Source organism: Kogia breviceps, chromosome 4, assembly GCF_026419965.1.
Source record: "Kogia breviceps isolate mKogBre1 chromosome 4, mKogBre1 haplotype 1, whole genome shotgun sequence".
Lineage (NCBI taxonomy): Eukaryota > Metazoa > Chordata > Mammalia > Artiodactyla > Physeteridae > Kogia > Kogia breviceps.
Genome location: NC_081313.1, coordinates 11,815,176 through 11,838,378, shown reverse-complemented (window position 1 = coordinate 11,838,378; position 23,203 = coordinate 11,815,176). Strand labels below are relative to the sequence as shown.

Sequence of the window (23,203 nt, the reverse complement as noted above, 5' to 3'; positions counted from 1 at the left end):
AATAAACGGTAACAAACAGTACATGACAGAAATACACATGGATAGTTTACTTCTCTCAATTAACCGAAGCCCTATCACATTTAGTTTATGAAGCTGAGTATCGAAATATTAAAATGTCCTCTAAAGAGAAGTCTAACAAGTAAACAAGATTACACGTACATCCATTTTCAGCGGAGCATTTTGAAACTTAATGTTGTATTCCCTGAACTTCTGTACAAGTGCCTCACCTCCTCGTTACGCTAACTGAGGCCAATCTACAAACAACTAATTAAAGCAGACGTTTGCAACTCTCCGTTTAGAAGCAGACATTTAGACTCTCCCTTCAAAAAGAAATGATAAAATCTGGAGTTAGTGCACAGGGATATATGTTTAGTCCCCACTGTAACAGTGAGTTACAAATAAAGGTAAGATAGTATATCATTCATTCATTCATTTAATAATCATCTACTAAGTGACTATTCTCTGTCAGGTATATCAGAGTTCCTTACAGTTTTACACACGAACTTCTAATTTCTCTCCTGATCTAAAAATTTTCTCTGCCTCAAAATATTGGGTCGATAAGAAGAAACAGAAACTTCATGAATTTAAACCAGTTTTAAATCATTCTCTAGGGGAAAAAAAAAAAGCTTTACATGAATTAAACTAAACTGACAAAATGATTTTCCTTTTAGATAATAACATCCCTCTTTCCCACTGGCCAACCCAAATGTTTGACACATATTTACTTGGTGGAAAAATTCATTTATTTTGCAGCTTTGGCTGGGAACAAAAGTAGTTAGTGATATGAACAAAGCAATGTATGCCCCTGGGACGGAACCAGGAGCAAAGATTCTCTGTAACAGCCTCCTCTGCCCTGAGCTGGATGCAGCGCTGGAGCTGTGCCCCCAGCAAGGCTCTGACTGCTGATCTGAAGGGTCAGAGTGAGGCGCTCACCCTGAGAAAAGGCAACAGAAGCAGTTCCTGTTGCTCAAAGGTGAGTAAGGGAGGTATCAGGATTATACCCAAGTATTCATACCCAGGTATTTATACCTCTGTGTCTTATATTTAAATCATTTGTCGAGTAACAAGGCAGGTGAGGAGGAAAAACAAAGACATTTATTGGCAGCTAGGATGGTGAGTGTGTACTTGCATCCAATTGGTCCACAGCCCTCAGAGACGCTGTTATTCCCAATTCTGCAGAGAGAAAGCTGAGGCACCACAGAGCAGCCTGTCCCAGATCACTCAGCCAGTTAAGTAAGGGCATGTGCTACACTATAGTATACTTTCTTAATTATTTTAATAAAGTTTATATTTTTATAGAAAGAAAACATAAATGATTAGATCTATTTTGGGGATATTCTCACCAATGGGAAGACCACCTATTTTTTTTTTAATACCAGATACCACAATCTATGTGAAGGCATAGTTGCCAAAGCAGTAGGTAGCAACTGAATGTTGACTTTGAAACCAAAGTCAAATCCAATGCTCAGTCTTGCAAGGAGCGATGATGTAGTGGATGGTTCTAGGCCCTGAGTTTCCTCTTGCTTTCTCTGGCTTGTGGCCAGTTCATTGCTCGTTTCTGTCTACATCAGATAAACAAGCTAAAGAAATCAAACATTTAAGAGTGTCTTTAGAGAGTTCATCTAAGGAATTGAATATTAACATAAAAATTATCGAGATTTGATCATAGAAGGTAAACTTTACTTCCTAAAATATTATGCATTTGATCTTAACCTTGCCCACTGGATTTCTGAGATGTTAAAGAGCTAGAGGTCACTCATACATTGCTACGGGGAGTGTAAAATGGTACAGGCATTCTGGAAAAGTACGGCAGTTTCTTTTAAAACAATGCATTTACCAAAGGACCTGGCAGTTGTACTCTTGGGCATTTATTTATCCCAGAGACATGAAAACTTAAGTTCATGCAAAAACCTGTACATGAAGGTCCACAGCTTCTCTTTTTGGAAAAACCAAAACTTGACAATATCCCAACTGTCTTTTAAAGGATAAACAGTTAAGAAACTGTGATACATCCAAACCATGAAATGCTACTCAGCAATAAAGTACTGACACACGCAGCAACAGGCATGGGTCTCAGGGGAATTCTGCTGAGTAGAAAAAGCCAATCTCAACAAGGTACATGTGGTATGACTCCATTCATGGAACATTTCTGAAGTACAATTATAGAGATGGAGAACAACAGGCTAGCGGTTGCCAGGGGTTGGAGGTCAGGGGGCAGGGGTCAGGCATGGGTATAAGGAGGCGGCAGAAGGGAGCCCGCTGGTGATGCGGTCATCCTGCATGAGTCTGTACGTTCAAAGTGGGGGTGGTTACACGAATCTACACACGATAAAATCTCACGAAGCTAAGCGTGCATGCGCACGCGAACACACACGCACACACGTGAGTGCATGCGCCGCACACGTGGGGAAAGTAGAATCTACGAATAAGCTCTGGGGAGTGTGGCAAAGCCACTTTCCTGCTTTGACAGTGCACGTGGTTATGTGAGACGTGACCCCTGGGGGGAGGCTGGGAGAAGGGTGCAGGGACCTCCTTGTCTGTTTCTGTTTTTTCCCAACTTTCAGGGATTATAAATATTTCAAAATAAAAAGTTTTTCTAAAAAAGGCTGGGAAGTATGTTTAAAGGTATCACCCATACACAGGAACGCGTGAAAAAAAACAAATCATTTTACAGAATATAGAGAGATGAGTCATCGGTAAAATCCAGCTGAGAAGGTCAAAATAAAAGGCTTGAAAGTTGGAAACCAAATTTTAGAGATCTTTGCACAGGAGACAGAAGGGACCTGGAAGAAGCCGATGCCGAGAGGCTGGGCTCTCCCCGAGGAGGACTATGACCCCTCCCCTGCCGAGAGCGGTGCTGTGCAGAGCAGCAACAGGGCTTCCCTGGAAAGCTAGGGGTCCTGGACAGGAGGCACCACGACTGCCAATGATCGCGAGATCCGTCGGGGGCAGCTGGTCTACACAAGGAGCGCCAGCTACCCGCAGTCAAGTTTCCTGAATGCGTTTACCCGGCAGATGTCTGACTGGTTGGATCCCCAGCTCTACAGGGGAAGACGAGAAAAGGAATCCGGGCCCTCTGAGTGGTGGCTGGTTGAAAAGGCACGGGGTCTGTTTTGCGACTCAGTGAGGGTGGCAGGAGACGCCGCTGGGAAGCTCCACCGCCGGAGGGGAGGGGCGCTGAGCTCGCGCTCCTCGTAACCGTCCAGCCACTAGAGGGCAACATCCGGATGGCGCTCCCCCCTGCTCCCCGGGTAGAGCTGGGCGCTGGCCCGAGGGCAAAGGAGGAGGTCTGCCTGCCTAACCGTCAGGCGTAAGAGTGAAGCCAGGCTGGTATGCTGTGACCAAAAAATCTCCAGGTGGTTGGGACGCCTTTATTTTTGACTTCTGAATAAGATGAAAGGTTCCTCTTTTCCCAGGCATTACCCCAAACAAAAATTTGTCCCAGTTCAGTGCGTAAGTTTGCAGAAGCAGAACCAAAAGGCTTCTTTACTTAACCCAGCAAGAATCACAGCCCCATTCAAATGGGAATGATCTTCCCTGGGAAACCATGGTTTCTGGGAATCAAGTGAAGAAAAACCAGCTCAAGGCCACTGAATCGATTCCAGAAATAAACTCTGGCTGAGAACGCAATGTCACCACCTGGTTGCCTCAAATAACCCACACATGTCAAAGGTAATTGTCAATTAACTCGGGACCTAATTTTGAGAATGAAGTTGAAGAGAACGAATGGATGAAAATAATTATGCCTTTGCTATATTTGAAAATGGAACTATGTCCCTCTGTCATTACGTCTCAGAATGATGGGCTAGAAATAGACATCATTTGTTCCACAAGCTGACTGAGTCTTCGCTAAGTCTGGGAGGCAGGCTACAAAGACAAGTGAGACAGGGTTCCAGCCTTCAAGGAGCTTAACCTCTATCAAGAGAAACCAACAGATGTCTAAAATACGTGATGCGCACAGAAGCAGAGGTATGTTCTTCCACTGGTCATTCATTTTTATACCCCTTCCCCCCCCACCCCCGTATGTTACAGGTGGCTTTGGGAGACACTTTGAAAGGAGTAAGTGAAAGAGTAAATGAACGAATTAACAAACAGTGCAAAGAGCATTCAAAAGGAAAAGAGGACAGGTAACAAAGGCCTAATAATGGGAGAATTATAATCAGAATGGAGGTGAATAAAATGCTAGAAACACTGAAGGGAAGAGAGGGATACAGGAGGACAAAAACTACAGGAGGACAAAAACTCTCCTAAAATAAAATCAACATTCCTTCTAAATACTACAATACTGCTTCAAAGACATTAAAAAAAAAAAAAAGAGGACAGATTATCGGTCTTCAGGTCTTCTGAGAGGAGATTAAACATCTCATGGATTCTTTCAGAGAAAAAGAAAAAAGAGGAAAGGGTCCCAGGATGCTTCCAAATCTGGGCTTAAGGGTGAAATTGGGCTGACACCTCTATCAACGACCTTCTGTATTCAACCTCAAGGTATAAGATATTTGCCACCCATGTGAAAATTCAGATGACCCTTGAACAAAGTGGGGGTTAGGGGCGCCGACTCTCCGCACAGTCAAAAATCCATGTAGGATTTACGGTCAGACCTCCATGTCCGAGGTTCCTCCACACCTGCGATTCTATACCCGCAGATCGTGTAGCACTGCAGAGTTTACTACTGAAAAGCATCCACGTGTATGTGGACCTGTGCAGATCAAACCCATGTTGTTCAAGAGTCAGCTGGGGGTTCCTCTTTTCTCTCTTCCCGGGAACAAGCATCTGTGTTCTGTCCTCTGGGGTAAGAGAGTAGAGCCCAAGGTCTCCACGCTGAACCTAAGTGCTTGGTCTGCAACGAGACTTAAAACCACCAACCTTCTCCCTGGTGTGATTCTTAAAAACAATTTCTGAGTCAACACTGAGCAGATATCACCTTGACCTGGCACCTTTTCAAAGTTGGTTGGTAATGAGATCACCTTTGTATTACTTGCTCATCAGAGAGCCAGAAATTTACTGCAAAAAAGAGAGGGCTAGAGGGCTACTCTCCGGATAAAGTGAGACTTAAAGCCACTGCCGAACATCTGGGAGTGAGAAAGGTTAACCTCCTCTCAGGAGAGCCTTTGACAGTTAACTTCTAAAAAGCTTCACGTATTTGCCTGAATGAAAAAGGCCACTTGCTTTTTTTTTCTCCCTCCAAGTAATTTGAAATTGTATGATCTGCTTGAGAAAATCAATTCTGATAACTTAAATCTTCTAGCACTTTTTCATTCATCTGATATGCTAACATACTTAGTGACTTGATGCAAACACGCATTTAATTAGCATGATTTCCTCCTCCTGGCCCTTCTCTCACATTTAATTTTGTTTAGGAACTCCCTGGCAGTCCAGTGGTTAGGACTCCGCACTTCCACTCCAAGGGGCTCGGGTCCGATCCCTGGCTGGGGAGCGAAGATCCCGCAGCCTGCACAGTCCAGCCCAAAAATAAAGAAATAATAATAATAAAATACTTTTTTTTAAAAAAAGGAGTTAATTTGGTTTCAAAACACATAATGAAATTTGTTCTAAATGAAGTTTTCTTTCAATAACAAGCTTCAAAACACAGCAACTGGGGCTTCCCTGGTGGCGCAGTGGTTGAGAGTCCGCCTGCCGATGCAGGAGACACGGGTTCGTGCCCTGGTCCGGGAGGATCCCACATGCCGCGGAGCAACTAAGCCCGTGAGCCATGGCCGCTAGGCCTGCGCGTCCAGAGCCTGCGCTCCGCAACGGGAGAGGCCACAACAGTGAGAGGCCCGCATACCGCAAAAAAAAAAAAACAAAAAAAAAAACACAGCAACTGAAGAAGCCATCGCTTCCTGCATAAAACCTACCGAGTATCCTGGGGGGTCTGAGGGCATCTGTGCAGCCCAGAGAAAGGAGAGCGAAGAAGATGCTGGGGCTGGTCGGGAAAAAATAAACCTACCGAGAAAATGGCTGAGGCTAAAAGTGGAGTCCAAGCACGTCGAGGGGAAGAATCAGACAACACCCCAGGCCCGTGCGTGGCCAGCTCCCCTCGAGTTCTGCCCTCCCAGTCGCCTGGGCGTGCTTGTGTTCGTGTCCCGCTAGGTACCCCGCCTCCGACTGTCACCGAATCCTTCCCTGACCCGGGTCACTTCGGGGTCACATGAGATTACGAGGAACCAAATCACAGCAAAATACCAGTTTCTCTGCTACTGTGATGGTCTTTTATATAAAACGGAAAGAATGAATGGACTCACAATTCTCCAACTGTGAAGGTGAACCACTTAACCTTTAAAGCAGCTTTACGTTCTCCTCAGTCTACAAACTTCTTATGTACTAGAAGTTCCTACGGCGTAAGTCGAGAAAACGAAATGTATTTTCACTTTTCAATAAATTTCCAAGCCCTAGTGACAAAACAGACTCCACAGTTTACTAACTGGGATGCTTCTACCGTAAGATTTTTCCTTAAAAATGCTGCTGCTGTTACAAAAACCAGTGAACCCAAACGTAGTCTCCGGAGAGCAGCTTTCGTAAAAGGCTTTCCTTCTAGTTTCCTTTAACGCCTGCTTTTTGAGAACCATAACAAAGTTGAGAAGTCATAAATAATGCTTCATGGAAAGAGCCTCTCTTTGTCCTAACTGCGAGTTGAATCTTCGTGAATCCTGCTAAAGAATATTCCCAAGGCCTGTGACGCAGACCAGCATCCGGATACGAGCACTGGCTCTGGACCTCCAGACCCCAGGCCTGCGGCCACCGCCGCTCTTCCCCTCTGCTCAGTCTGCGAACGCTGCCCAGCGGCCTGTCCTTCCTCTCGGGCCCGTGCGGGCCCGCGGCGCTCCCTGCGGCCCCAATAAGGAACGCCAGCCCCCGCACCCGCCCACCGCGCCTCCCCCGGGAGGGTCTGGGCTGCCTAGAGCCGCGCGCCTGCTTTCCGTCTGTCAGAGCTCAATGAACAAAGGTACGGCCTGCTTCCTCACAGGCATCATCTTCTCTCCCTCTCGGCTAGGGTGTAAAAGTGCGTAAGAGAAAGAGGAGGTGGCGTACGAGTGCTGGTGGGAAAGAGAGGGAAACACACAGCTATACCAGACAGGTGCTGTAACGGGTGTGTGTAAAGAAAGTTCTAGAGTGCAGGGGGGACAGCTGACCCCGCCTGGGGAAGTGAAGGGAAGCAGTACATAACTGCAGGGGCCAGATCATGAGGATGAGGAGATTCAGGCTGGTGCTCTAGATACACACAGAATCTCTGATGGTTCAAAAGCAAGGCTACGACCTACTCAAATTCATATGCCTTGGTGGCAGGGCTGCAGAGCCAGGGAGACTAGTTAGTGGTTGCGGCTCGATTCGAGCTGAGTGGGGAACTGGTGACACGTGCACCCGTAATCAGAAACTGCCACGGACCGAGGTCCACTTAACACGTCTCCTTGGAGAAAACAGTCTCTTTGTAAACACCGTGAAGTCTTTTTCAGTGGTGGCATTATTAAACCAGGAAAAGAAGCCACTCCTGTCAGTTTTCTATTCTGACAACTGTCCAGGGTCCACAAAGCGCCAGCCCCTTTGCAGAAAGGGCTGCTCAGGGTCCCGGCCATACGCCAAATATGCCCCCTACACTATCTTCCTGGGCTCACGAACTTTGAGCTGGAAGTGAGGATGGCTGTCCTGAAGTCAAACATTCAATCAAACAAACGGCCTGGTGGAGGACTGCCTGCCCGAGAGCCCGGACCCGGCAGTGGAGTTCTTTTCCTTTAAAAGTTTCATTGATTCCTGACCTTGGATGCCTTGAACCAAGGCAAGCCGGGCCTAGCCCCTTCCAAGTGTCTCTCACCAGCTTACTCCTTCCAGATCCTTCTTCCTAGCCTGTTACTACAGCCTTCACGTACTCAATCTCAAATTACCTAAAAGGGCCCCTCATTTCCAACTTATAAAGAGCTGTGAAGTGGAGAATTTTTTTCACCTTAGAAAGAAGATGTAGTAAGTTGACATCTTAATTTGTAGTCCTACTGAAAACTTTAGTTTTTATTACAAATCCTTCTATCTCAAAAGCTATGTAATAGTTTCTTCAATTGTAACTTTATATGATTTTCTTTTTTTTAATTTTTATTTTATATTGGACCATTTTCACAAGAATAACATACATGCAAGGTATAATTAACACCAACGTGTTTTCCGTTTACCAAATAACACATTACCTCTTATCCTGAGACAAGTTTATCAGAACAGCGTACCTATGACAGTAACGTGAATATTATTAAGGCCATGCTGGCTTTGCTATGTTTAAATTCAACATTATGTAAAATGCACTTCCGCAAGTATCTGAGAGCAGCCACACAGCCTGATAAAATCAGAAGGCATTCGGACTTCAGCCACATGACAGGCTAACAGGCAGAAAGGAGGTCCCACAGCTCTGAGCCCAAAAGGCAGGTCGTCTATTTCTGCTACAATGGCAGTGCCCTGCCTCTCGCCAAGGACCCCCTTCAGCTCCTGTCTTCCCCGCTCCCCTCCTGGTCCTCAGCTCCCAGCCACGCCCTGCCTCACAGGTCTGCTCCTGGCAGATGCCACCCCCTGCAGTGGCACGCGTGTGCCCGTGTGGCGAGGACGGCCAGCAAGGAGGCCAGCCCCGTCCCCACCGGTGCAAACGGCCACCCCTGGTCCACGTTCTCACGTCACTCCCATCCGCGTTCCTCCCCCGGAGGCCAAAGGCCCTTCCAGACGGGGCTCTGTCTCTGCCTCCGGACGCCTCACCTCTTTCACGTGGGTGTGAAAGGACACCGACATGTCCAGGAGGACCTTCCGCTGCTCGACTCGCCGAACAAAATCCTGTATCCGGTCCTCGAGCTGATGGGCGGCCTGGTAGATCTCTTCCGGGTCACATTCCCCGGTCTGAGCCAGCTGCTCTGCTGCTTCCAGTAATTTATCCGCATTGGTGTACGTGTTCTGAGCGAGAGAACATTCAGAGACACAGAAGGTGAATAAAAGACAAACTGGCCAGGCTGGGAGCCACAATACACTGGAACAGAGTCAGCGTGTGATGTTCCTTTCTGTAAATCAAACAGAAAGAAGAGGAGGGGAAGAGATGATCTTAGGAGTTCAGAACATCTCCATGAGCAGCCTTTTCCATTCTCGTGTGAGGCTGCTAAACTCTGAACCCCACGGCAAAGCCCTTCCGTCTGAGGCGGTGATGGGGTGTCTGTAGGCAGCTGCTGGCCGTCTCGTGACTCATAAAGGGCTTTGGGCCTTTTGCTGCCATGCGGCCAGAAGACGGCGCGTAGCCACAAATGCCTACTTCACTTTTTCTCCTGGTTTTATGACAGAGTGCAGAGTTCCAGTCTTGTGTCTTTCAGTATGATATATCGCTTTAGCATAATTCCCCAAGATCAAGTGAAAAAGTTACGGTGCAAACAAACATAAGCTGCTGCCTCTTTTCACATGTTTCTACTTATCAGTAATTCTGCGTTTATCTTTTCTCTACTTCGGGGGATATGGGTTTTTTTTACAGAAAAAGGAAATAATAACTACAACGGCTATAAAGTAGCCAGAGTTTTAAAGGGCTGAGAGTTGAGTGTCAATGGGTGTCTAAAATACTCTGAAAATTACTCTGTTTTAATTCTTGAAAAACGAGGCTGCAGATGGCTTCCTCAAATCAACAGGTCCGTTAGAGACCCGACAGTGTCCGAGGGACCTGCTAGGGAGAGGGCTGCCCAGGGGGGTGGGGAGCAGTCCCGCCAGGTGGGGGCCCTGAGTGCGGGAAAGAACAGAACCCGGGGCCCCCGAGAAGCCCGGAAGAGGCGTGCGGCTCCCCGTGAGACACTGGCTGAGCCCTTCGCCCCTCCCCTTCCCCAGCATTCGGTCCCACAGCCGAGCAGGGTCGGCACCTCGTGGGTGAGACGGGGGGCGGAGGGGGCGCAGGTGTGCAGAGGGCGCCCCCTGTGGGGTGTCCAAGCCTGATGGGGCACGGGGTGCCCCTGCAGCGGGAAGCCTCCCACTGGTGGAAACTGGTGACCTCCAGGGGTATTAACCTACTAAGCCAATGCACCACGGATGATGAGAGGCGGGTTCCTCATTTTGGAGAAGGGAGTGACAAATATGAAGAAGGAGAATACCTGAGTCAACCCTGCAGCACTGGACGGGAACTGGAGGATCCACGCAAGTTCACGGTTTTCTAGAGACGCGTGTGTAAACGTGCACGTACCCTCCTGTCCCTCTCCCGCCCCCCCATCCGCCCAGAGGGCCTGGGAACAGTGACGGCCCAGCGGCACTGAGCACGGTAGTACCCAGATCTCCACTCGTAAGCACCATTCTGCTCTGGAGGGAACCAGGGCTCCGTGGAGCAATGGCGGACTCCAGGGTTGGGGTGAGACAGAGTACGAGACGAGCCTGCGACATCCTACCGTGCCCCAGAGCGAGGAGAAGCCCAAGAAGGACGTGGACAGGAGAGAGAAGCCCGCTTGAGGAGACGTGTGCCAGCCAAACGAGGGACAACCTGAGCGTCAGAGGAAACGGCGACAGCGACGGAGGGTAACCCACCCGCTCAAGAGGAGACCGGGGTCCCGACTGACACAAAAAGTAAAACTGGGTGGTGGACAGCACAGTTACAGAATCCCGAAGTAGCTCCCCACAGAGTACTTGATAATTACAAAGGGGGAACGACTCACTCTACAATGGGGGCACCTGGCAGACAGCACCTTATCCCAGGGATCACAGTGGACGCCGCAGGTAACGGGACAGATTAAACTGTGCACCCCTCGAGGGGACGGAGCTAGAAGGACACGGCGGCGCTCCCGGATACGCCTGCCGAAGACGTATAACCACAGTACGGCCACGAGGAAGCATCGGACAAGCCCAAAGTGAGGGGAAGTCTGCAAAATAAGGGGCCTCAGATTTTCCAAAACGTCACGTCACAGAAGCTAAGGAAGGACCACGGAGCGACTCTAGAGGCTGAAGGGCGCTAAGAGATGTGACGACCGGACGTCACAGGTGGATCTACACTGGATCCGTTATCTACAAAGGACATCGTGGTCTGAGGCTTAGAAGGCAGTCATGTGTCAGCGTTCACTTCCTGATCTTGACGCCGGTGTTACGGCTGTTAGCAGAATGTCCTCTTTGGCAGGAGACACACACTCAAGTCAACGGTTTAGCGTGGGGGGTAGGTTTCTGTGCTGTATTTCCAACTTTTCTGCAAGTTTAGAAAAATTTTACAACAGAGTAACATTCAGCGGGACAAGTAGGCGGTGATGTCCAAAACGATGTGGACGCACGCTGACAGCGCACGCGAGGCCCGAGCGCCGGGGCGGGGGTGGGGGCGGTGGAGCGGGCCATCCCGGGCAGGCTCTAAGGGGGTGCAGCGTCGGCAGGGGATCTAAACGTGTCGATAAGGACCGGCTGGAGGGCGGTCTGCTCTTCGGCACCAGCACGGGCTGACGGCTCCCTGCCCCAAGCGTGCCCCTGGCGTGAGCACTTACTGGGCGTGGGTCTCAGGGCCTCCCCCGCGCTGAGCTGTCTGATCCTAAGCGCAGCCCCTTTTACAGGTCAGAGACTGGGGCCAGGAGGGCACTCTCAGGACTCAGAGGCCAAGGCTGGCGGGTGGTGAAGCGGGACGCATCCACGTCTGACTCAGGGGCCCGGGCTTTCAACAGCCCGGTGTATTGTTCAGCTCGCCCCTCACAACGGTGGTTCACGCGGCCCCGCTTCACACACCGCAGGGCCGACCGTCACCCCCGTCTCCCTGTCCCTCTGCAAAACCATCTTCAGGGGACTTTTCTTTCTTGGTGCTATCCAAGTCTCACGAGAATGTCCTGCACTATTAACAAAGGATCCTTCAGAGCTCCTAGAAATGATGGGAGGGACGTCAGGGAACCCCGTAAGATTGACCGACACGGCCCGACTCGGAAAACGTCTATGTGCACTCTTTACATCGTCTTTGAGATCAATTATGTGGCATCATCGGAAAAGCACGGTCACTCCCAATCTGACTGCAGAGCTTCAAAGCACAGTTCAAGGGTTTTGTGTATATTCACCGCGACCCACCGGGAAGCTAAGCTGTCCTGATTCCTGCGCAGAGCAGACAGTGAACCTGCCCATTTCCAAAGAGCTCTGGAACAACAAAAGCACTTTTCAGGAAAGTCCACTCTCCGTCCTGTGCGACTCTGGGCCTCCGCATCCCCTGCGGGGCGGTCTGGCGACCTGCCAGCGGTAACTCTGTGACGAGAAGCCCTTCTCGCAGATTAGCAAACCACCTGGGAGACTCCGAGGGACGGGACGGAGAGAGTGTCACGTCAGTACCCGGGTGTCGCTGACGCGGTGACCCGCAGCCTCAGGCTGGAGAGGGTCACCCCCCCCTCGGGGCTGGACGGACGAGGGAGGAGTTAAACTACGAACGAGCGTCACAGCGAAGCAGTAAGGGCGAGGGAGGGATGCGGAAGCCATCGACGACGACCCAAAAAAGGGCAACGGAAAATGTCGGGGCCGAGAGGAGCCTCGGGAGGCCTCACAGCCACATGCAGCGCGGATCCTGGACGGGGCTCCGCACAGGGAGAGACGAAGGAAACCTGAACAGAGTACGGACTTCAGTTCATCAGTGTTAGTTATTAATCCTAACAGTATCGGTTCAATATTACATTCGTATAATATTATACATTATTAGTATGATATTAGACGAACCTTAGCTTATTAATAACCAATGTACCACACTAATGAACAGTGTGAGTTTTGGTAACAGGGGAAACTGGGCGCAGGGTACGAGAATTCTCTGTACCATCTTCACCATTTTTCTGTACATCTAAAAGTTGTCTAAGAAAGTCTATTAAAACGATATATGTGTATATATGTACACAGAGAGAGAGCAGATTTTTAAAACACAGCCTTCCCCTAGGGAACAGGTCCTGAGCACTGTCCACAGATCCTGTCACCTAGGCCAGCGGTCTCCAACCTTTGTGGCACCAGGGACCGGTTTCGTGGAAGACACGTCTTCCGCGGACGGACGGGGAGGGGGGATGGAGGGAGGGCGGTCGGGTGGTCGTGCGAGTGATGGGGGCGGCCGAGAAAGCTTCGCTCGCCCGCCTGCCGCCCACCTCCCGTTCCTAACAGGCCGCAGACCAGTACCGCTTGCGGACCCCTGACCTAGTCCTTCCCTCCGGGGAGGCTGGCCTCTGGCCCCTCAGCGCAGCCCCTGGGCACAGAGAAAGGTCTCCTCGCGACGCGCAGCTACCAGCCTCGAGGTTCCCGCTGGGCAGGCTCTGCGTACACGCTGCCCCCAGAGGCCTTGCTCATCAGAGGCCGCACAGTGAGGTGCCACTCCCGGGGATGGTGGCTTCCTGGGGATCCACGCTTCCCTGCGGGCCTCCCAGGACCGTGCTCTGCAGCTCTGAGCAGAGGTGCGAGGGAGCCTCGGGGCTGGACGGCGCAGGCAGCGCAGCACGCTGGACGCTGCACGCACACGTCGGTTAAGAGCAGAGCCCTGTTTTCGCATCTGTTGTCACTACAGCCGTGAACCGCTTCCCTCTGGAGTTTAGTAAGTGGATCTGCAGGTGACAGAGCCTCCCAACGCCTGCCAATTCTGAAGGCGTTCCGCCTCTTCGCCAGCAGCTAAAGACAGTTACTACCATCAACGTCCCAAAGGAAGAGGCGCATTTCTGAATGATCTGGGACACGAAACAGCACTCATTTCGTCTCAGCTCCCATTTTACGCTTGAAGACCCTGAGCCAGTAGGAAGGTCTCCGTGGCTCTCCCTCGGCACAGCAGTAGGTGTTGGTGGAGCTAGGGTCAGCCCACGGCCTCTCTGAAACCCAAGGCCAAGGCCTTGCTGTGCACAGAACCTACCCTGGATCCTCTGGCCATGGAAAAAACGGGTCTCCGTGCGTTCGTAAACATACAGATGAGAAACGCTAGCTTTGGAGCACTTGCTCTGTGCCCCGAAGCAGCCCTGTGACAAGGACATGATTTCACTTCTACTCCATAAGCCAGAACACGGACACAAAGAGGTGCAAAAACTCAGCCAGCAGTCAGGAGAGCTGGGACTGTCCCCAAAACAACGGCCTCGGCCAGGGGTCCTCTCGGAAGGGACCGTTGAGGCACTCGATCTTAGACTCACAGCAGGGAGGGGGTGTCAGGTAAAGGAGGCTGTTTTTGAGTCTGAAGAGACTGGACTCCCCTCTTCCGCCTACTGCCCTGTCCCCAGGGCATCTCCCCCGGGGCCCAGTTCCTGGTCCATGGGGTGGGGTACCAATCCCTGCAGCCGAGGACTGAAGGAGATATTGTAGGGCCAGGCCGGGGTGCACCCAAAGAGTTTCCTTTTTTCTTGAGAAATAAATTAAAATTGCATAATGTCCTAGGTCTCAAGAAACTCAAGAGCCTTTCAAAGGCGGATCAGACTTTCTCCTCCCTACAATCCATAGCAGCTACAGCCTGGGTCTTAGGCAAGATGACCAGAGTCTATATTTAGAAACTAAAAAAAAAAAAAAAAAAAGATGGGTTTTCTTGATCTTAGGAAAGATAGGAAAGGAGGAAAACACAAGCATGTCACGCCTGAATTTCAGGTGGGCCGAAAGTGCCCACGTGCTGTGCTCAGAGCATCCTCCCTGCAAAAGATGAATGAGTTCAGGAGAGACCCCGGGGGTTAGAGAATTGGCCCGATTAGTTTCTGAAAATCCAGAATGAATGTTCAAGGTCTCCTGCTTTCCTGAATGCCACACTTCTTTACCCTGGAAGACAAGTTAATTATATCGCACACGAAAAAAGTTACTGAAATGACTTCCTGGAGAACAACTTCAAGATGTTTATGTCTTTGGAAGGTGATTTGAATCCCAGGGGACAAGCAGACATGAGAGAAGGCACCTACGGGAAGATGCTATGCCAGAGATGTATTGACTCCTATTAGAGAAATCTTCTGTGCTCTCCAAACCAGCTTCTTCCTTGAACCAGAATTTTCTCAGCTTTCCTGGCTGCTGTACTCATAGCTTTTTAAATCTAAAAAGGGACATTAAACTTGGACAATTATTTAGAAGGTAGAAGAGCAGGTGACTGTCAAAGAGCACCTTCCTTTCCCAGAGTCATTTGCAAAAATCTTCCCGTAGAAAGCATTGTTAATTTCTTTTTTAAAGCTCCTGTGTGAACATGCAACGTGGCTGCGTCTGTCACGCTCTAGAAATTCATTAGCATGGAGTCACTGGGTAGGATCTATCTACTCAACAATCACCGTACAACATAAAGAAGGAATGGATCTTCAGATTAGTCACAAGGAGGTTCTCGGGGCTGCCGAACTGTGTGCAAAAATGGCCCAACGCTTCCTGATGTGGCTCTAGCAGTGTCTGAAAACAGCCTGAGACCAGGGGCCTCGCAGCGAAGTCGAGGGCCTGCAGAAGTCACACCGGCTGCACAGCTCGCTGCCACCAAGGACACAAGAGGCTCTTTTCGGGTTCCCCCTTCTCAGAACACTAGAACTGCTCTACAGAATAATCTGTATTTAGTAGGTCTTAAATGAATTCAACCATAAGACTTTTGACACTTCCTTTCTGAATCTCTGTCATGTTACTTTATCATGTCATGTTTTCGAGAAGTTGACTTGAAGAAAAATTCATTAAATAAACTGCTAATTCAATATCGTGAAACTAAAGATTGTCTAGAGACAATTTAGAATTCATTTTACAAAGGACTCTTCAAAACACAACCCCAAGACACACACTAATTCACCTTAAACTTAAGTATGAAAAAGAAATTTCTTTTCCCTGAACCCAAAATGTGTTTTACCTTTGTATGTTTCAGAAAATGAGAAATGGCTCTTTATTAAGCACTAACGATGCCTCTGTTCCTATTTTTAAGGTGCCTCCAAAGGCCATTCTGTCCAAAAAATACATACATCTAAAGCATGACCGTAGATCTCCCTCTACCTTAGGACTTGTATTATACTTTGTTTGACAGAAAGCAATTGAAGACAGGAGGGTGGAGAAGGAAAGGTAGGGAAGGCATTCCCTCCAGCGGCCTCGCCCCCTGCACCAGAGCAAGACTGATGTCATCTTCTTCTCTGGGAAGAGGCAGACAGCTTTCCACGAATGAAGCTACAAACACAGAGCGTAATCTGGCTCGATACCCAGGCCACTGTCTGTCTAGCCCAAATCTGCTGCACGTGGTCTTAATACAGCCCAGCTCCTTGTGGAGCGGCTGCACAGGACAGACCTCTCCTCCTGGCTTAAAATGCTCCCCTCCTCCCTCTTACCCCCCTCGGAGAATCTTCATTAAACCAGCTGGCGGGGCTAGAGAGAGAAGCCCACTCTATTTCTTCAGGTCTACAGCCCCCTCCCAGCTTACTACGTTTAATCTGTTCTTATCGTAGAGGGGTCCAGGGCGGCCCCCCGGTGTACTCTGAGGCAGGGTACGTTCCTTTCAGAACCAGCCTGAAGTGGGTCTGTGATGTGCGGTATCTGCAGGTATGCGGGCGGCGGGCACCGGATTCCAGAGCCCCATCAGGGGCCACTCGGGACCTGTCACTGACACACACTGAGCCGGACGCGTGTCTGTGGACAGAAAGGATCAGAGACTTTCACCCTGAGGCAAGTGGAGGGGATTGATCGTACACGAGCGACAGACTGCTGAATATGCCCGCTCTGGGCCACGGCACGGCCCTGTGTGCCTCCGGGCTCCAGTTTCATCAGCCAGAGACGCAGAAACCGGACGGCCGGCACCAGGGGATACGCGGAGGTAAAGCGCTCCACACTCCCTCTGAACCAACAGTCTCTAAAACGTGCAGCAGCATCAAGCGACATTCTCCAAGAGACGGGAGGGCCTATAAACATTTCATGCCAGAAGGAAAGGAACTAAGAGGAGAAGCTGGAGATGCTGGGCCAAGAGGCCAGAAGTGAGGGGCCAGGTCCCGGCCGGGGGTGGAAATGAGCGCACGGCCAGGTCCAGGGCGGAGCGCTCAGAGCCTTCGCCCCGGCGGGTTTGCAAAGGACGGAGGCCCACAGACAGGGGAGGCTGGGCTCCCGTGGCTCCCCAGGCCCTGGCAGAATGAACCCCTGGCACACGGCTGGTGATTATATGAAAACCAGGGGGAGGGAAAGTGGGTGCAGATGTTTGCAAAGTGAGCAAAAGGTGTTTACGGGTAAGGTTTTTGTTTTTTCATGCACAGTTCAGACTTGGGCGTAAGGACTTTCAATTTAAGGAAAAGAGGGTCGGGTACCCCTTAGAGTCCCAGGGTCAGTGTGCCAAAGATGATAAGAAAGCAGTGAGACTCGGCCGGGGCGCAGCGGGGGCTGACAGGCCCCTGCCTTTCTCTGAACCGGGGTAAAGGCAGTCTCCCCTCTGCTCTGGGGCTCGCCCTAGAAACCTCAAGACGCAAACGTGTCCTACAAAGAAAGTGCCTCCCTCTTGCTGCCCCCTGAGCCCCTGTGTTGACGGCTTTGAGTGTCATCTTAGATCTGAAGAAGTAAGAGCCCCACGAAAAGACAGGGCGAGGGTCGCCACAGAAGGCACCCCAGGAATTAGAGGGAGGGGTCAACGGGTGCTGGACGCACACGAGGACATTCGGCGGCCCAGCGCCTTCACGCTGGAACCGAGCCCACGGCCACGGATGAACTTGTACCTGGGGCAGGAGCCTCCTCTGGGTTCGGCTGTTGGCAGTCCCCCCTCTTAGGTTCTCTGGTGCCTGAAGTCTTTGCTCAGAGGATCCAAATCTCACATCCATCCTCAAACCTACATGGCTACAGCAGTAGCTTATCTTAGGGAAAAATCAAGGGGAGATGGAACACATGTTCCACATTTCTTCTGCTACGAGAGGAAGGCAAAATATTTTCCAGAAACCGTAAGTAGGGACGTCACACAGACGTCTAACGTAGAAAAGGAAAATCCAGAGACCCATCCCGGTACGCCAAGGCTGCTGAACACAGAGCCTCTTCCATCCCGCTTCTAAGATCAAGAATGCAGAAGGCTGGGTTGTCACTTTAGCTTTACATACAGAGACTTTTACAGTGTAAAGGAGGTAACTTTTTTAAAGGCATTTTCCCTGAACAGGACTGAAGCGCAGTTTGCTTTCTTATCTCACGACTCTATCTCACATCAGTTTCCTGACAAACCCAGGGTACAACTGAACCCTCTGTCGTGTAAAACCCATGGACGCACCCGCTCCTGCTGATTTTGGTGTTACAGATTTTGAGACTAAATCATTAGATGTATATTGATACTCTTCCTTTTTAAATTGAAGGCTCTCTTTACTTCTAATAATGTTTTTATGCTTTCAAGTCTATTTGCTTAATACCAGTATTCCTATACCAGTTTTTATTTGCTTAATATTTGCCTGGTGGATCTTCTAACACTTTACATACTTTCAAAATTCCTAGGTATTTATGTTTTAGGTTTGCCCTTTGAAAACAATACACAGTATGATTTTTTAAAAACAATTCAATCAGAGAATCTTTCTTTTAACAAGTATAATCTATTTTGCATTTATTGTAATTGCTACTATTGGGGGACAAATTGCTACACCTTATTTTCTGATTTCCGACATGATTTTTGTTGTTCTCCTTTTGCTTCCACTAGACCCATTTTCCTGAGTTTTTACTCATCTGGTTCTCTGTATTTCTTTTCTCTTTTTACTTATGGGAAGCGGTGCTTTCTATCCCTGCATTCATTAGTCGTTCAAAAACGCTCACACGCACCCGTCTTTACAAATCTAAGATAAACAACACCTCCTTCCATCCTCCTCAGGACACCTCTCCACTTTCTGTGTTCAAGTGCTCCAGGGCTTTGCTCCGTCTTGTCTTGAACTACTGCCCAACTCTACTGTCTAAATGGTCAATCCTTTGATTTACAAACATATTTACCAATTTCTGTGCTCATTACTGACCTCAAGCCTTTCTTCTCATATTTCCTTTTCATTCATTAAATGAACTCATTCAACAAACACTGCTGGATGCTTAGCTGCACCACGCCAGCCTTGTTCTAGGCGCTAGTGCCAGAGAAGTGAACAACACAAAAACCCTGCACTTGTGGAGTTTAAATTACAGTGGGTGCTTCCATTATTCTGACTAAACTACGCACTTCAGTTCTCCTGTAAGTAAGTGATTGGGAAACTTTCTTGGTCTTGGTCTATATTTTATTCTCACTGCTGAATGATTCCACTGGGTGTGGAATTCCGGGTTCAGAGTTCCTTTCCCTCAGGACTCCATCCGACTGTCTTCCAGAATCTGCAGTTACTGGTGAGAAGTCAGCTAAGAGTCATTCTCACAGTTGTGATTTTGTTACTTCTCTCTTCTTGTTGTTGAGACTCTGCCTTTGGTGTTCCTCCGTTTTACCATAATGTGTCTCAGTTTGGATTCATCCTACAATTTCTTTTTAAAACAACTTTTACCCTCGCTCCTATAGCTTCCACATACATATCATGGCAGGGTAATCTCTCCCTCCTTCACTCCTCTTTCTTTCAAAACACAAAACAAAATGAAAGGTACATTTACCAATGTGGGAAAGACCTGGGCGAGATGCCATACGTGACACTATCACACACACCTTACTTCCTCTCCAGCAGCCCTCACTGTGCCTACTTTTCAGGTAAAAAGGTGAACCTCAGAAAGGTTAAGAGACTTTTCCAAAGCCACACAGCTGGTGAGCATTACAGCCAACATTCCAACACCACAGATCTCATGCTCTTAACATACCACACCCCTGCCTCCTGTTTCTGAAGCACATGACTTTAAAAGAAATAGAAAAGGGAAAAGAAATGCTGGCCCGTCATTACAGAAATTCAAGGACGGTTACTCCCTGATTATGACCTGGAATTTTACAAACTAGTCAACAGACACTTGTACAATAAATATGGCAAGAATATCCAAGACATTTTTCTGTTTCAAGAACTTTGCATTTACAAAAGGGTCAACTGTCTAAATCATCCTTCTGCCCAGGCAAGGACAGCTTCATCTGAAATCTGAGCATTATCTCTGAATCACCTTCAAACATACATCATTAAAGCTAACTCAACAGAGATGGGGTTAAAACTGTAATTCAAAACCAACCACATAGGTATTTATGGCAGAAAATAGTAAAAACCATTGTTTTACCTGTGCTACTTCTTCAAAATCTTCATGACGTTTCTGCAAAGCTCTGGCCCGATGGAGAGATTTCCCCACACCTGTATGTTTGCTCAGAAATGCTTCTCCATGGTTCTCAATCCAGTCCAGCACCTACAATGAAATACAGATATATATGCCATAAAAACCATGCCTGCCTCCATCAGTTTTAGGGCTATCCATTAACGATACAGTCTCTTATCTAAACTCTATAAGAAACAAGAAACAAAGGAGAAAAAAAATTGGGAGCAACCAGACAGTAATCTAACACGTTGAGAAGTACATCTTCTGTCAGTTTTCCCACCACGATTTTAATCAGCTCTTACTTTAATAGTGCAAGTCTGTCTATGTATAAATATTACATGCAATAATGATTAAATTAAATCTCACCTCAGTTTATGAATGACTGAGCCAACAAAACTGCCTGGGTTTTGTGGAGATAGTGGTCATCGAGTCACAGAGGAGTAATTTTTTTTTTTTTTTTTTTTTTTTCCCGGTACGCAGGCCTCTTACTGTTGCGGCCTCTCCCGTTGCGGAGCACAGGCTCCGGACGCGCAGGCTCAGCGGCCATGGCTCACGGGCCCAGCCGCTCCACGGCATGTGGGATCCTCCCGGACCGGGGCACGAACCCATGTCCCCTGCATCAGCAGGCGGACTCCCAACCACTGCGCCACCAGGGAAGCCCTCAGAGGAGCAATTTAACTTAACATTTTTATAAGGCTCAAAGCTTCACAACCTACAACAACTGAAGTTTAACTACAGAGTTCACGTTTTTCTGTCTCTTATGAAAGACTTGAAACATGAATGTAAAACCCAAGAAAACAAAACAGTTAAATGCCTCTGTCCTGGTCTTTGAGGATGAGGATAATTTATTCTATAAACTAAGCTGTTGTGAAAGCTAAACATTCCATGAATTTAAATACATAAGAGTTCTTGCTAGTTGAAATCCACCACACTAAAGAAAAAGAGTAAAAGTAAAGCAGGGCAACCTAATGTTTCTAAGTCACAGCAGGGACTGAGTAGTTCAATGGCTACTGCACTTGAGAAGCTGCAAAATGCCGACCTCATCATCAAACAACATATTTAAGACTACATCAAATACACATTCGTCTCTTTCTGATGGAGAGGGAATAACCAGCAAAAAACTAAGTCAGTGACGGCTTTAGCCAGAAACTTTCGTTAAAAGATATTTAAATATTTGAAGACATTTGTTCATGTGTTACAAAGTACTGAAGGCCACCTCGGATTCTGCAATTAGTAACCGTGGTAACTAGGGATGCAGATCAAAGCGATCTTGGACTAAAGATCTGCCTGGAGCCGCACAGCCAGGACAGTGGTCTAGAGGGCAACCTGGGAGGGGACCAGTCACAGACCTCCACTAACTGCAAAACCGAGGGGGCCTTAGGGCGGGGAATGCAATGCACAGCTTGGGGGAGACAGCGGGTAAGACTGCAGTAACTTTATGCGGACAGGGGGACACTAAATGTATCCGGTGACTGTTTCACAGTGTATGCAAATGCCAAGTCACTACAGAGTACACCTGTAGTGTACTAACCTAACCTAACGCTGCACGTCAACTATATTTCAGTTAAAATAAATAAATAAAAGGGGCGTTAATTTGAGGTTCATTGCTACAAAGGGGATCCCTTGCCCTTTGTTACCTCCGCCACTGAGAGATCAGTTGTGCTGACAGACTTCTAGATAAAAAGAGGCAGCTGCTAAGGTCTGTCCAGGGACAAGCGGACTTGTCCTCTTCTCCTCCACACCAGTGACCTCTGGTCTCACTGAGGGTCCTTTCTGCACAGGGCTTAGCAAAGTTAGTAGTGCGTGTAAATAAAATGGCTCACGAACCTGAATAAATCAATCCCTGGTGGTCCTCTGTAAAGAGCCTTGCAGAATGGGCAGGGGTGTCTGTGTGTGTGTGTGTGTGTGTGTGTGTGTGTGTGTGTGTGTGTGTGTGTGTGTGTGTGTGTGTGTGTGTGTGTGTGTGTGTGTGTGTGTGTGTGTGTGTGCGCGCGCGCGCACGCGCGCGCACGCGTACAGGGTGGGGCACGGAGGTCAGGCCTCGCAGCGGCTGCTCAGGCTAAAGGTACCCATAGTTCATTTCTGAACCTCTCTGTCAACACCACGCTCTGACAGTCACCCGGGGTCACACTATCGAAGTGATTCCTACTGGATCCATTTGCATTCTGTCTGTCCACCTCCCAGTCCTTCTGAAAGCTCCCTCTTTACCTTTCATTTCTAGCCCCCTGCCCCACAGACACGGGGTAGCCTTTCTGAGCCGCAGCTTCCCGCCCGCTCAGTGGGGATAATAATGGGGGCCTGTGGGTTGTCAAGCACCTTAATATCCTGGTTGGCAGGTACACAGCACACAAGCCATCCCCACCCACAAACTGTCACCAGAAACAGCTTCCATCTAATGTCAAGCTCTTTGGTAGCACAGGCTATGAATACTCCATTGCTTTTTAACCAGTGCGCTCAGTACATTATTTTTCTTTCTTCAGATTAAAAAGAGAGAGAGAGACCTTTGGTATCACCATTAGTAGGTAATACCACATTCACCACCTGATATCAAGCTGCTGTTTATATGACAGTCTCTTAGTACATATTACAGAACACAGGTCCTGTCTCACTCCTAAAGAAACACCCAATGATAATTTCAAGATGTCTCAACTTCAAAGAATGAATACAGTTAATGGATTGCGCCTTTGGGTATGAGGCCAGCACCAGGCAGAAGACCAGGATCAACTATATTAAGCTTGAAAAGAGCTGAGAGATATGTAAGTAACACCTATGCCACTGTCCACTTGCCTATCAGATCTGCATGAAAGACCAGGAGTCTCTTTTTTTAAACTACAGCTATAGCATCTGCTGTATCTTCCTCACCACAGCGTAAAAAGAAAAATCGAGGTTTCGTAAACAGCAAACCTGATGAGTACTGATGACTCAATACAGACTTGAAGTAAGGGCACAATTTCAAAAAGTAAAAGACAAACACTATTTGGTAGAAAGAGCTGGAGGGAGCAAAACACAGCCTTTTTTAAAAAATAAGAATTTGTTTTTTTCAAGCCCAAGAAAAGTTGCTTCAGAAAGCGTAAGTTGGAAATAAAAGCTATTATGAACCAACCACTCAGGGTTACAAATGGGTTACAATTTTTCTTTTATTAGTGTT

General features: G+C 48.4%; 1 protein-coding gene across 4 annotated transcripts in view; it reads right to left on the bottom strand.

Annotated features, from left to right (window-relative positions):
* Positions 1–23,203, bottom strand: part of TRIO (trio Rho guanine nucleotide exchange factor) — a 377,760-nt gene that overhangs the window by 151,478 nt on the left and 203,079 nt on the right. For all 4 annotated transcript variants that reach the window (XM_059062877.2, XM_067030805.1, XM_067030806.1 and 1 more), the window contains exons 10-11: positions 20,023–20,145; positions 8,725–8,916 (exon numbers count right to left, since the gene is read on the bottom strand). In XM_059062877.2, the coding sequence (XP_058918860.1) occupies positions 8,725–8,916; positions 20,023–20,145 (315 nt within the window). The remainder of the gene's footprint in view (positions 1–8,724; positions 8,917–20,022; positions 20,146–23,203) is intronic.